Source organism: Ostrea edulis, chromosome 9 (genome assembly GCF_947568905.1).
Source record: "Ostrea edulis chromosome 9, xbOstEdul1.1, whole genome shotgun sequence".
NCBI lineage: Eukaryota > Metazoa > Mollusca > Bivalvia > Ostreida > Ostreidae > Ostrea > Ostrea edulis.
Window position 1 is genome coordinate 24,943,477 of NC_079172.1, and position 14,672 is coordinate 24,958,148.

Below are 14,672 nucleotides of genomic sequence, written 5' to 3' on the forward strand. Positions count from 1 at the left end.
GCATAACTAGACAATAGGATCTTCTTATACATGTACCTGGACAGATTAAGAATAACAGGACATTAAATAAACACAGTGATTTAATATGAATTGGGTGACTGATGCTGTAGATAAACAATGTGTTGCAATGTACAGAGCAGGAGATGTACCTGAGCACAGGAAACAGAGTTGACAGTTGTTAATTAGCATACTCTGGGACCAGAGAGGACCAGTGTACATGTTATTGTTATGAAAACATCACCAGCACACCCCCTAAAATGTTTATTTAACAGTTAAATGAAGATTTGAAACAATAGGTAGTTCTTGATAAACTAAAGAATTTGAACAGAAATAGAAAACACTTCCCCCATCATACTATCTATGGCTTCAACAAAACATTTTGGAATTTCTATGATATTGTTGAGGACAACAACAAGACCACAGCAAGATGTAAAGACTGCAATGCTGTTGTCAGTGCCAAAGTAATACGGCCACGAAACAGTTTTTAATTTTTACAATAAACTTTTATATCTTCCCCTATTTAATTGAGTCATATACATTATTTATTTAATATTATGACTTGCAAGTATATTATAAACTGATAGTGCATGTTATGAATTACAGTATTTACCATAATGGCCACTGAAACATTTAAAATAACCAACAACACAGACTATAATGACCAAACAATTTTCAATCAACCAGTATTGACCACTATTGACCAGTATTGACCACCGGCCCAGTCAATACTCATATTGACCACTTTTTTGCCAACCCTGACTGGAAGAGACACACAGAAAAGATTTAGCAGAACTTTTCATTGCCAATTTTTTTTTTATTGATATGGAATTGTACTTGACAATATCTGATGATGTACCAGTCTTTAGGATTTGTGAATGCATATCTCATTTTATAGAAGATTATATTATATTACCCCCCCCTCCCCCTAGATTGTCTTGCCTCTTTCTGTCCACCATTTTGTTATTTCATCTTAGTAATAGTTTTCCAAACTTTATTTTGCTATTCTTGCAGATATTGAGCTTTTAAAATTTGATGAGTTACAAATTGAATTTAAAGTTTCTCTCTGATCAAGGTACTGGACATTTTTCACTATGGTTGCATATATCAGCGATTTTTTCCCTTATATAACTGGTACCGATAAACGGTACCATTCCCAATGCCAAAAACCATTGATTTTTCCCAATTTTGAGACTAAAAATTCTCAATTTATTTGCCGAAAAATAGACTACTGACATCGTAATTTCCTTAGTCTGAAATGTTGTACAATTAATTAAAATGTTCACTTCCAGTATTAAATCGAAAGGACAGATCATGGCAGTGGGCGTGTTTTGTAGAGTTACGATGATTCTAAACAAGCCTACGACGATCCCTTGTGGCTCACAACAGCAAATATTACCGTAAAAAACTTTGTAAAGAGATGACTACTTCTTGTTTTGTTCTCTTTATTCTTTTCTTTTAGTTGAAATCATTTGCTGATACATTGGTAGAAAATTCCCAATTTGTTAGATTTTGACGCTATTTTTCCCAATTGAATGGGTACTGGTACCAGTACCAGTGGGTAGAAAAAAATCGCTGTATATTAACCTGAGAATTTTGATGAGATCAGACTTAAGCTTAATTTCAGTTGACCTCAAGTACTTTGAGCAGATTCATGGTTCATGGAGTTTGAAATTTTACCAATTAACTGGTTATAGCTTTAGGTTTTCTGGGTGTTTCTCAGCTATGACTGCAGAGTTTTAGCCTCTGTTTGGTATGGAGTTGTATATTGAAGAGCTACAGATCAAGTGTAAAGTTTTGTTCCAATTAAGTTACTCTCATAAATGGATTTTAAAATTTTCTGAACCTTATCTCTTCTGTACCTTTTCTCTTATGCTGTGTATATACATGTATATATAGTTTGTTATGAGAAAGGGACAAAAATTCCGAAAAATTTGACAATCAATTGTTCTGATTTTTTTGGTCATTTTAGTGCTTTTTATACTTTATATTCACATACCTAACTAATGGTAGGAGCGTTCATGTTGTATCAACACATCTAGTTTCATTTGTTTTACATGTGCAGTGAAAATATTCATATATATGCATGTGAGAGAAACTCTTTTCATTTTCCAGTATAGAATCCTATAGATGAGGATAATTAAGATGGTACATTTGTATGAAGAGGATGTGTACCGCGTAATATCTTTAATTTCTGGATAAAATGAGCCTGTGTAGGTATACACGTTCTAAAATAAATTCATTTTTTGTTTTTCTTGAGGACACTTACTACAAAAGATATGAATTATGTATGGCAGTTAATATTCCATATTGATAGTAAATATTACCTTGATTATTTTAAAATTTCATTTTATTAAAAAATACAATTGATAATTAGATGAGAGGAGAGTTGAAATAGATTAAATAACACAGCTGTGATTAAATATGCTGTTTCAATTCAAAAGGAACCACAACATATCCATAGTTCAGTCATTTTTCTTCATAGTAAGTGGCCTTTATTGAGCATTTTACACTTTACCTTTGTATGTGCAGGATTTTGCAGCTTGATTTTGTTGTTGGATAAGTGGAAAAGAAGTGCTAATAAGATATATGCATAATTCTGTATTTAAGTATATAGAGCAGCAGATCATAATATTATAAATAAAATGGTGTCATCATATCATTAGCAACATATGGATCTGGTTTGAAAACAGCAATTTTATGAATATGGATGGATTGAAATAAATGAAAGTTACCTAGAACACGGATTATTCAGAAAATCTATTCCAACAGCAGATTCCAATGTGCTGGATTTAACACCTGATCATTCCTAGTAGTATTTATCATGTTTATCAGGATTCAAAATTAACTTTTTCAAGCACTAGTCTGTACGGACTAGTCACTATTGATGTTTACTAGTCCGCAAAGCATTTCACTAGTCCGTCCAATATATCATATAAAATGAGCCTATAAATTAATTTTATTCGATGGTATTTTATCAAACCTAATAATTTCAGAGACTCGGACAAATTGCTAAAATCTTAACCAATTCAAGATTGATATCCTGATTTTCACAAGTCCATACGGACTGGTGCCATAGAGAGTTTATTAGTCTGACATGATATTTACTAATCTCGGACATGAGGTAATTTCGAACCCTGTTTATATTAGTTGATTTTTGTGTGTCAGTGCTGTTGATTTCAGAGACTGTTGTCCGACTTTCCGGATACTGTGGTTTTCAGAATCCATATCGCCATTGTCTGAAATTGACAATCTTGCAATATATCAGTGCATGTTCCTGTGCAAATTAACAATTGATCATGTCTGAGACAAGATTGCATACACAGAACTAATTTCATTTTATTGTTTACTAATCAATAATTTTAAAAATTTGTTAACATTTAATCTTGTATTTAGATATATATGATGAATTTATCTTTCCTACAGTAACTGGATTTGAAGAGTTGATGTCTCGTTCACAGGTGCAGAATGTCTGACCAGACTTGTTTGATCTGATGATCTGTTCCTGTCATATTGACGTGACCCAATGCTTTAAATCATGCTTCTGTAGTACCGTAATTGAATTTAAACAATAACTTATTAATGTATCAAAGATAAATGTACTGAACAGCAGGTGTTGCCTATGTTGCTGTAGTAAAGATATTTATATTTGCAGTTTCTCCAAACCCATTGCAAACAATTCGTGTGAACTGTGAGGGAGCCATTAATGCTCTTGACACAAGCAAGGATAACTCTCAAGTTGTGGTAGCTGGTAGAAATGGTAAGTTTTAATGTTTCCCAGATACAGTTGAACTTTGGGTAACTTTGGTAACTTGAATACAGATATATCGAATACCATGGATATATCGAAGTGATTCAGAAGTTCTAACCACTTATTCTTTGAATTATTTTACCCTCAATATTTTGAATCCTCAGATATTTTAAAGTTTGTTCTCAGTCCCTTCGAGTTCGAGATAGCGAGGTTAGGCTGTATATTGAAGGATATCTCTGACGTTGTGGTGGCTGGTAGAAATGGAAAGTTTACAGTTTCTCTGATATATTCATAAAAAATAAATAAATCGTGCATTAAACTTGATGTATTATTTCTGTAATGTATATTTTCTTCCTTTATTGTTTAAGTGTCGGAGTAGATAGTCATAATATGCCAGTTTTGAGATAAGAGCTCTTCTGTGTAGGAGGTGCATTTAGTGGAACTTTGAATGCCTAAGTCCTACAGTCAGTGAGGAAGATGATAAAATGTATTAAAATCGGCTTCTCTTTGAATATGTAAATGTACGAAATATAGCATAATTCAAAAGAAATGTTTTGCTAAAGTGGAAACATAAAAGCAATGTCATATTTGCAAGTAATATCCTGGATATAATAAATATGTACGAGCAACGAAATGTGATATAGTAAGAATTTCATGTATCTAATTATACCCAAATACATATCACTTAGTTTGTGTTTTAGTCGAATTTGGATGATAAAACAGTGTATGAGAAACTTACTTAGCACATTCACTTATGCAGTGACGAATATTTGTCCCACTCCCGCATGTAAACATATTGTTTCGCGCCTTACAATGTACTGGAGTTCTACAAAAGATGTATCTTGAAACCTGTGTATTGTACTGCTGAAAAATTACGTGTCCATTTATTGGTACTTTAGTTCAAAATTCAAAATTCTGTAAATCCACCAATAAGTATTCATTGAAAATCTTCCTGGAATACGAATAATTTATAATCACTTCATTTTCAGTATTCAAGATCTATAACATTGAAGAAGAAAAGTTTGAAGAAAAGTTGAACCTCAGAGTGGGAAAAAATCTCAATTTGAATTACAGCTCTACAGATGTAGCATGGAATCACATAGAAGGTACAGACGATTCACTGCTGTGTGTTCTTGTGTGACAGTAAACAGATGAATTTTCTGTAGAAAAATGTTCAAGAAACAATTTATGAATGCGAAAGTAAGGATTGATGCACATTTTTTTTTCAGATCACTACCTAGCATCTGCAGCCACCAATGGATCTGTGGTACTTTGGGATTTAAATCGGCACTCCCACTCAAAACAAGGTACATGTGCACTTATAATTCTAGCTGCATACATGTACATAGTTACATGAGGCAGGGGGGTTGGAGTAAAACCTAAGGTTTTAGTTGAAGCAAGAATTTTTCATTTCATTCTTTTCTCATTTTGTAGAGTTTGTCTTTTCTGGTCAGCACACTAGAACAGTCAATCGCGTGCGTTTCCATGAGAATGATGCTCATCTGTTGCTCAGTGGATCTCAAGATGGAAGCATGCATATATTTGTAAGTTTTATTATGGATTGTGCACAAAATGCATTTCTTTCTTTTTTTAAAAACACATATATAATGCTCAATGCTATGTAGTTATTCCAAAATTTCTTGGGTTATACTAATTTTATCTTTGGAACAGGATCTTCGCAAACATGCCTCTAGCACAGTATTTAAATCAGGGAACAGTATCAGGGATGTGCAGTGGTGTCCTCCACGTTTCAATGACTTCTTCTTTGCAGCGGCTGATGAGAGTGGCAATGTGCACGTAAGTTTTAAAAGCAATGCTAAGATCTGTATTCTTAGATCTGTATGTTAAGATCTGTATTCTTAGATCTGTATGCTAAGATCTGTATTCTTAGATCTGTATGCTAACATCTGTATGCTAACATCTGTATGCTAAGATCTGTATTCTTAGATCTGTATGCTAAGATATATATGCTAAGATCTATATGCTAAGATCTGGCTTTGAGGTCTTAAAACTGTGATAAGTTCACTTTTGATTTAGTTTAGAATAACACCAAGGTTCATCAGGAATATTTAAAACTCCAATTAAACTCTCTAGAAGTCTTTTTTTAAACAAAATTATTGTTGACTAGGGTTGAGGACAGCGTTAATCATGTGAGCCCTCTTGGGAATCCCCCTGGGGCTCACATAATTACTATCACCCAACAATTGTAGCATGCATTGCTATTTCATATGCTGGTACAATTAATGTTTTTAAAACACAAGCATAATATTCTGTAAAAGCTGGGGGGGAAAAGGGATATATCTTCTACACTGTTACAAAAAATTTTGTTCACATTTGAAGATCAATGTTATTGAGGTGTTTTGATATTGTATGTGTAGCTCTTCTATTGGTTTCAGATGTGGGATATGCGGCGTCCGGATCGCCCAGAGAAACAAATTACTGCAGCCCACAATGGCCCCGTCTTCACTGTAGACTGGCACCCAGAAGAGAGGCACCTGTTTGCCACTGGTGGCCGAGATAAAACAATTAAAGTAAAAACTGATTTACTGCTAGAGTTTAGAAAATATTGAGTCAAAAGTAAACTACAGTAAATTATGGTATATTTTTGAAAATTTTTAGGTTACGCAAAAAGAAGGTTCCTGTGAATAGCTCTGTATGCACAAATCAAATGTTGACAAAGTCAATATTTTACTGATCAATTCGACCAGGCAGTATTGTGGAGATAAAGTTTCAGAATTATAAGTGATTTACATTAAGATGTACATTTTTTGTTGATAAATATGTATGATTCTACCATGGTTCTTGCAAAGATCAAAGGAATGTTGCAGTCATTATTCTGCGATATACCTTCATACGTAATAAATGATTATGAGAAAATTAATTTACGTCTCACTTACACATTAAGAATAAATCTATGGGTTTGAAATGTAAAAAATTGCCTTGCACATGTTGATTTTATGTCATCAATCTGACTAGATGTTGAGTATTGCTTTGAACAAATGTTAGAAATCTATTCCGAGATCGATACACATGTAAACAAACATGGCGATGCACAGACAGTTAACCCTCTTCCACGTTTGTGTAGTTCTGTTGGACTCTGTATTGAAGGCAGTTGATTTAATCGGTCAACATCAAGCTGAATACGATGTACTTGAAATATTTTTCAAAAGAGATCTAATATACCCTACCATTTCACCTTTTTGGTCAGCAAAAAACATGTAGGCCTTGTCCATTTTGGAAACTGCCATGACATCACAAAGTGACCTAATTTCTAACTGTTTAGGTAGATAATCAGCTCTATATTTCTGAGCCGTAGTAAAATAGATTGCAATAACATTCTTAATTTCATGGATGATGCAGGATAACCTCCTTGATCTCGAAATGTTGTTTTAGATATACAACTGTAAAATCTTCAGCTTTTATATTTCAAATTATTTCGAGATCGAGGAGATTATCCTGCAATATCCATGAAAACTTGTACTTTATTTCGTAAATATTCATTCTGCTGTTAAATCAGAAAGGTATTATACTGCAGCAAAATGTGAAAATGAAATACTTACTTTTAAATTGATTGTTTCTAATGTACTTCACAGATCTGGGACTTTCCTAAAAACCAGGTTGTGCATCAGATCCACACTTTGGCATCTGTTGCTAGGATACGGTGGCGCCCCCAGCGACGCCACTTTATTGCCAGTTGTTCATTTGTGGTGGATTTTTCCGTCAGCGTGTGGGACATCAACAGACCCTATGTACCATTTGCTTCTTTTGACAGACACACAGATGTAGCTACTGGTTGGTCTTTTTCTGTGTTTGATTTTAAAATGCATCTCGCATGACATTTTGTTTTCATTTTCATTAAACAGAGATTTTAAGAATTTGATCAAACCAGGGTAAATTATGAGTAGTGTGGTAATTAGGGCTATACGGACCGTGGATATTGGCCTGGATAGCTCAGTGGTTAGAGCACCTGACTAGTAATGCAGGGGTCCCGGGTTCGATTCCCGGTCCAGCCAAAGATTTTCTCCTCTCTCCTATACTACATTTGGTGCTGTTGACCACCACTGGATTTGCAGGTTGGCCTGCCAGGGGCTAAATGAACCTGGGTTGATATTGAAGGACAATTATAAAATTATAATTGATCTTAAGGAGGGAGGAATGTAGTAATTAGGGCTATACAGACCGTGGATATCGGCCTGGATAGCTCAGTGGTTAGAGCACCTGACTACCCTTAGAAAAAAGAATGGCATTAAATTTCCATTACTTTTGTAGTTTTATTCTGACCATTGAAAGAACAGTGTTATACCAGTATCACAAATTCAAATAAAACTAGCAATACAATTCTAACCTAGAAAAAGCATTGATTTTCCAGTTTTCATTGAAAATGCAGTGAAACTCCATTGAGACTCAATTGAAACCTCATTGAAATACGCGAATTATGTAAATGAGCTTGAGCCAGTGATTTTCCAGTTTTCATTGAAAATGCAGTGAAACTCCATTGAGACTCAATTGAAACCTCATTGAAATAAGCGAAATATGTAAATGAGCTTGAGCCAGTTAAATGACATCAAAATTAACTGTAAAATCAATGGAAAAATAAATAATAGCTCATAAATATACATTAAAAATCTATTGAAAAATCTTTTTCTTTTTTTTAATTATTTACTATTAACAGGAAAACTGCTTAATGAAATTTTGTTGACAATGTAATGAAATATGATCAGGTAAATGCACATTCTTTTTGCTGCTTTATATTCTACAACATTGTTTAAGAAAATATAAAACTGGACTTGAACATTCAACAGTTGATCACTGCCATCAACAAAATGATGAAAGCATACATCAAAATGTATTATGTCATAAATACAATTTTCTTTCAAATTTTTACGGTGTATTCCTCTAAAGCCTGTTTTTTCAAGTTTATGTCCGTTTCCCGTTGCCCGACCGACCTGGACTCAAAACCGACTGCTTTTAAATTCCGGAACAAAAATTGTTTCTGGTCCAATCTGGATCTTACTATGCCCGAAATGGCTGCTTCCATTGGAGCAACAAGCACGAGTGTGCTACAGTTAACATTTAAGAAATGTCTGCACAACAAGGAAAAGTCCATTGTGCAGATTTCATGTCTAGTACACGTCCTATAAATTCAATGTAACACTGAATCAATCAATTTCCGGCTTCTGGCAATGTCCAGGCATTTTCTTTTTATGAGGGGTGTGGCATTATCACATTTGAACTGCTTTTGTAAGTATTCTGTAAAATAAAAAGGTTTCGTTTAAGTTTAATGAATTAGAGATAACGAGATCTTTGAGCTGTAGTGAACTGCAGTAATTACTCCACACACACAGATATATATATATATATATATATATATATATATATATATATATACTAGTTATCAAGACAACTGACAGTGCCTCTAGGGGCCATATATATATATATATATATATATATATATATATATATATATAATTTATTATTTTATTCATTTATAAAGCACAAAATTACATATAGTTTCTATGCACTGTGCAATGCTTGTGCTAATAATCATTGATAATATACTAATAAAAGACCTGCAAGAGCTATAAAGGAAATGATAAAACAATAGAAAGAATTTAAATAAAACATGGTAGTAAAATGACAAAGTGGTTGACTTTGACTTGACAAGATACAATATAGTAATTCCATGAACAGGTCAGATATTTCATGTGTATTATTGTTATATTAATAGCTTAAGGGGAAAAGCTTATCAATTGACTTAAGGGCAAAATTTGTAAAATACTATAGAACTTATCAGTGAAGAAACTTTTTAAAAATGCAGCCTGTCCGAAGACAACAACTGTATCTCAAATTGTGTCAATATCTCAAATTTAATATTGAATATGATTTAGGATTCATAGTCTACTATACCTTGAATTAGCTGTATAGTATTGACGATCTCAATCCTATTGCTGTCAAGTGTGCTGCCAGATATGTTGGAGTAAAATAATGCAGCAACAAGTCCAAGTCCGGCGCCGCCTGGTAATCTTGCTCGCATCTATTAACAGGTTGTAGGATTCATCAAGCTTAATCTACAAAAATAAAAAAATAAAATAAAATAAAAGAAGAATCATAAGACGAGTATTTTCCCCCACATTTATGTAACATGTAGAAATAAAATTGTAGTCAGGACAGTCTACAGAAATATGTATTTTCAAAAATATATTATGTACATTACACATTGTGATGTTTCATAAATCTAAATTGTCAACGTTATTTACCGTGGTCGTTCCAGAAATCAGGTGGGACATTTCCACTGTCATATTTAGTTAAATCATACCGGGCCGCGTGTTGTGTTTTGCCAAAATTGGGTTGCATTCCTGTCGCTTCCTTCGCGAAGAGCTTAGTGTTTGTTATTTATATTGTATAGTGTATACCCTTACAGATAAAACTGCCGACTCCTAAGATCTAATTAAGAAACACACCTTTAATCTCGATATTTTCGTCTAACTACATCCATGTAAATCATCGCAGTGAATTGAAATCTGCGCTATGTTTTACCATATGGAGACGTCACCATTGCCGGTGAAGGGCTGCAAAATTTAGGCCCCCGCACTATAATTTATTGTATAGTCTATATAGAAAAGGATCAAATTCGTGACAGGCCCATTTGATTGCACTTGAAATTTATACGAAAGAAATGCTTACCTTTGTTCACATCGTAGTCGACATCGCGTCTCTGAATCCAACTCTCCCGCCCCGCGCATCATCAAGTAGCTACAATTTGTCACAGTCTCTATACAACAAGTTGAAAGTTGTGAATGTTTGTTTGCATTTTCCAACCGATTCACTTCTTAGAATGGACCACTTCTATTTTCCTGTCATCAGTATAATATATCGCTGCAAACATGTTGATCAAATATATTCACTCGTCCAACACTCCACGTTGAAAGAAATTCAAATGCCTTAAATGACGTCATGTGGAGTCTGCGCAAGCATCCTGAAGAAGCGAGAGGATCAAGGGCAGATCCAGGAATCGTGTCGAAAGAAACAGCCGATTTACCGATATCTATTTAATCTACTGTTTTTTCAGAGGGGGGACCTACCAGATTTTAATATTCTCGATATCGACTTCTTTGAAAATCATATAGCTGTGTTAGAGAGAGAGAGAGAGAGAGAGAGAGTCATTCAATACATGGAGCCAATACTCATAACCTCTACCTAATCTTCCCACTCACTACTACAAAAATAAAAAAGAGTGGCCGGGGGAGGGGGGAGCCACCCATTATAAAGTACGTTGCATTTTGGGGGGTTGGGGTTACTACGTTGATACGTAGCATCATTTTAAATGAAGGATGAAGGGGGGGGGGGGGGGTGGGGGGTGGTTGCCGTGTTTTTGAGAATTATTAACTAGGATTTTTAAAACTTTTTTTTACCGGGGGGGGGGGGTGGGGGGGGGGGGGGGGGGGGTAGTTATTTTGGTGTCAATATTCATAACTTCAAAAACTTTTACTTACATAAGGTATATGTTCCGAGTGACCTTGACCTTTACAAAATGACCTTGGTCCAAAAGTCCCTGTCTCAGGGAAAATTTGTGATCAATTATATCAATATCAATTTCTGATGAAAGGTTTAGAGGATGGAAACTTTTATATAACTTTTAGATTGACTAGACTAAGATATGCTTCACCATTGAAAACAGAAAAACTGTAATAGAAATTAACTGGTGTAACAATGTATATTTATAGCATTGATTATCAAGTTTTAAGAAAAACTTGTGTTTCACTGGTAAATTTAAGGTATTGAAAGTACATTTATCCAAAAACAGGTATTTCAATGGTCATGAAATAACTGTTCTAATGAACCCCAAAAGCAAATCACTGATAAAATACTGGTATTTCAATGATAACTGCTATTTCAATTGATTTTCAATTTTATTTCAATGGAAAATTTCCAGTTATTTTGGCTAAGGGTAGTAATGCAGGGGTTCTGGGTTCGATTCCCGGTCCAGCCAAAGATTTTCTCCTCTCTCCTATACTACAAGTAGTATTCATCAAATTTGCTTTAAAATGATATGATTTAGAAATCAGTCATTCATTCATAAATTCATTCATTTTCAACAAGGGTAGAGTTGAGGAGAATGTGATAATTTCTTGTTTTATACATTACTTCAAAATAAATGTTCATGCAAAAAAAAAAACAAACCACAACAATAACCGGAGTCTCTGTAGATTCAGTAGACTACTTTACAAGGTGATGTTTGCATTACTCTGTAGATTCAGTAGACTACTTTACAAGGTGATGTTTGCATTACTCTTACATTCATCAAGGTATTATATGGAGAAGAGATGACCCCCATGTTATCTACAGCAGTAGCAGGGATTTTTACTTGTATCAGCATGTGTTTAAGGATGCCAAAAGACCAGCTGATGAACTGGTCCCCGCAGGCTTAGACATGAGTATCCATGGAGATATATCTTATGCTACTCTAGAAAAACCAGATCTAACTGGTAAGTATAACAATCAATGTATATTTTGGGGTTCAAATGATAAATTTATGCATAAACATTCAATGAATGGTTTAAAATAAAGTTGGTTCTTTTGATGTCATTCTTCACACTTGAAAATCAAAAACTTTACAAAAAAGTTACAACGTGGTTTAGATTTAGGTACAATTGTTAAGCAAAAGTTAAAACCTCTTAATTTCTACTGACAGTTAAAACCTCTGAATTTCAACTGACTATGAAATATGACTTCACAAAATTGTGGATTCTCATATTTTTTGCAAAATGCATAGAAAATAGGAGAGTTTTGTCAATGGAATTTTGAATATCTGATGTTGTGCATGGGTTTACCATCAAAGTTTGAAGAAAAATGTAAAACAGCAGTGTAGGTTTGATGTTGACCTATGTTATCAAAGCTATATTATTAATAAACTAGAATATTGTGAAGAAATTTGGAGAATCTGGGAAATTAAGCATGCTTATAATGTTACAATTAGAATAACTATGACTATAAAGTGTAAATAAAGCATGATTATAACATCACATTTAGAATACTATGAGTGTAATGTTGTAAAGTGTAAGTTTAATGTTATAAACATGATTATGATGTCACAAAGTTTGGCCAGAAAATCTAAATATTAACAATAAAAGTGGATAAATGAGTTTATTCAGAAGTTTTATTTCCTTACAGGATTATTTCACACCATATCTTTTCAGAGTAGTTTGCTATAAGAGATGTTACATGTATATTAGGAAAATGCAGTGCGAAGGAAATGGACCTCTTTAACTTTCCAAGATCTCAGGGCGCCATTTTACCAAATGTCTTAAGACTTAAGATCAAAAGTACATTTTACAATGCATTTAAATGTTGCACTTTTTAAAAATGTAAATTCCTGGTATATCTAAAGAAAAGCATACGAAAAATACATACAACCTTATTTTCACATTCTTTTAACGAAAATGGAAATATATTGAACATTTTAGAATACTGGTCTTAGTCGTAAGACCTTTTGTAAAATGGACTCCTGGTTGATTGTTGCTAAGGAGATGGAGATCTTTAACTTTCCGAGATTTATGGGCTGCGTTCAGGATTGAAGAGGCTAGTCTAGATGTTCGTTCAATTACATACCACTATCTAGCATTACGTAGCTACTACGATCTTGAATGCAGCCTGGGTAGATTGTTGCCATGGAGATGGAGAATTTTAACTTGCCATGATCTCTGGTTGATTGTTACTTTGGAGATAGAGATCTTGAGCTTTCTGAGTTATCTGGGCTGCAGATCGTAGCGGCTAACCTAGGGGCTAGGTAAGATGGCTGATTTGTGCTGTTTTACAATTTGTTGTCTTTTCATTATCTTGAGGTAAAAAGTAGCTAATGTTATCCTTTTGTCAACTTTTGGTTATTTCGGGACGAAAAGTCGCTAAATATTGTTTTGTTGTCTTTTTGCCTCGAAATAACAAAAATACGATAAAGTATAAAATGGCACAAATCAGCCACCATACTTGGGCTAGCTGTTATGATCTTTTGAGGCAAAAAGACAACAAAGCGATATTTAGCTACTTTTTGTCCCGAAATAACATAAGGTCGACAAAATGACCTTAAGATAATGAAAAGATGACCCGACAAATTTTAAAATGGTACAAATCAGCCACCTTACCTTGCCCCTAGGCTAGCGGCTACAATCTTAAACGCAGCCTTGGTATATTGCTGCTATGGAGATGGAACTCTTTAACTTTTCAATGTCTCAGGTTGATGGGGCCTACAGAGATGGAGCTCTTTAACTTGCCGAGATCTCAGGTGGATTTGTGACTATGCAAGACACCTTTTTGCTACTGTACATTTTGTATGTAGAGTACTTATTCAGCATTTCACTGTGTGTTTTCAGTGAAGTCAGGAAGATTTTTCACCACCACCAGGAAAGATGTGTCAAAAACAGAGGAGTTTCTTGCCTACAAAAATAGTTTAATGTTCACGATAGCCAACGCTGATAAAGTAAGACTTTGCTTTCATTGTATATTGATTAATACATTCAGGCCGGGATTGTGATGTGTCTGGTAGTTTCGTAGGAAGCTTCTAGGGATGACTTGTATATGTTTATACGGGGACTGTACTTTGTTATGTAATTGGCTGTTTTGACAACCATGAGTTTACTTGGTGATAGCCACTGGTAGAGGGTAGAGTGTTAGAAAAATAAATGACTAAACAGGAATCAAGTTTTTCTGTATATTGCATGTATCTCAGTCAGAATGGGATCTTTTAAGGTTACAGTGTGTACTTCCAAACCATGTCATTGTAGATGTAGATGAAAATAGATTAAAACAGTTCTTTTACAGAAAATAACTCATAAATTTTACATATGAATAACAGAAAAAAAGAAACAATGTAGAGATTTTGAATTTTTGTTTGTTTTATTGTTATAACAGATCTTGTTTTAGTGTTTAT

General features: G+C 34.1%; 1 protein-coding gene and 1 non-coding gene across 3 annotated transcripts in view; both read left to right on the top strand.

Annotated features, from left to right (window-relative positions):
- The window catches only part of LOC125658461 (GATOR complex protein WDR24-like), a 29,097-nt gene that overhangs the window by 1,391 nt on the left and 13,034 nt on the right, over positions 1-14,672 (top strand). The window contains exons 3-12 of one of the 2 annotated variants that reach the window (XM_056148964.1): positions 2,113-2,210; positions 3,653-3,757; positions 4,738-4,854; positions 4,978-5,055; positions 5,183-5,292; positions 5,420-5,545; positions 6,145-6,279; positions 7,342-7,540; positions 12,055-12,234; positions 14,116-14,222. In XM_056148964.1, the coding sequence (XP_056004939.1) occupies positions 2,201-2,210; positions 3,653-3,757; positions 4,738-4,854; positions 4,978-5,055; positions 5,183-5,292; positions 5,420-5,545; positions 6,145-6,279; positions 7,342-7,540; positions 12,055-12,234; positions 14,116-14,222 (1,167 nt within the window). In that variant the 5' untranslated portion in view covers positions 2,113-2,200. The remainder of the gene's footprint in view (positions 1-2,112; positions 2,211-3,652; positions 3,758-4,737; positions 4,855-4,977; positions 5,056-5,182; positions 5,293-5,419; positions 5,546-6,144; positions 6,280-7,341; positions 7,541-12,054; positions 12,235-14,115; positions 14,223-14,672) is intronic. The other variant, XM_048889725.2, reaches the window with a different exon arrangement.
- Trnat-agu (transfer RNA threonine (anticodon AGU)) lies at positions 7,688-7,761 on the top strand. Its single transcript has one exon. It is a non-coding gene; the product is annotated as a tRNA-Thr (tRNA).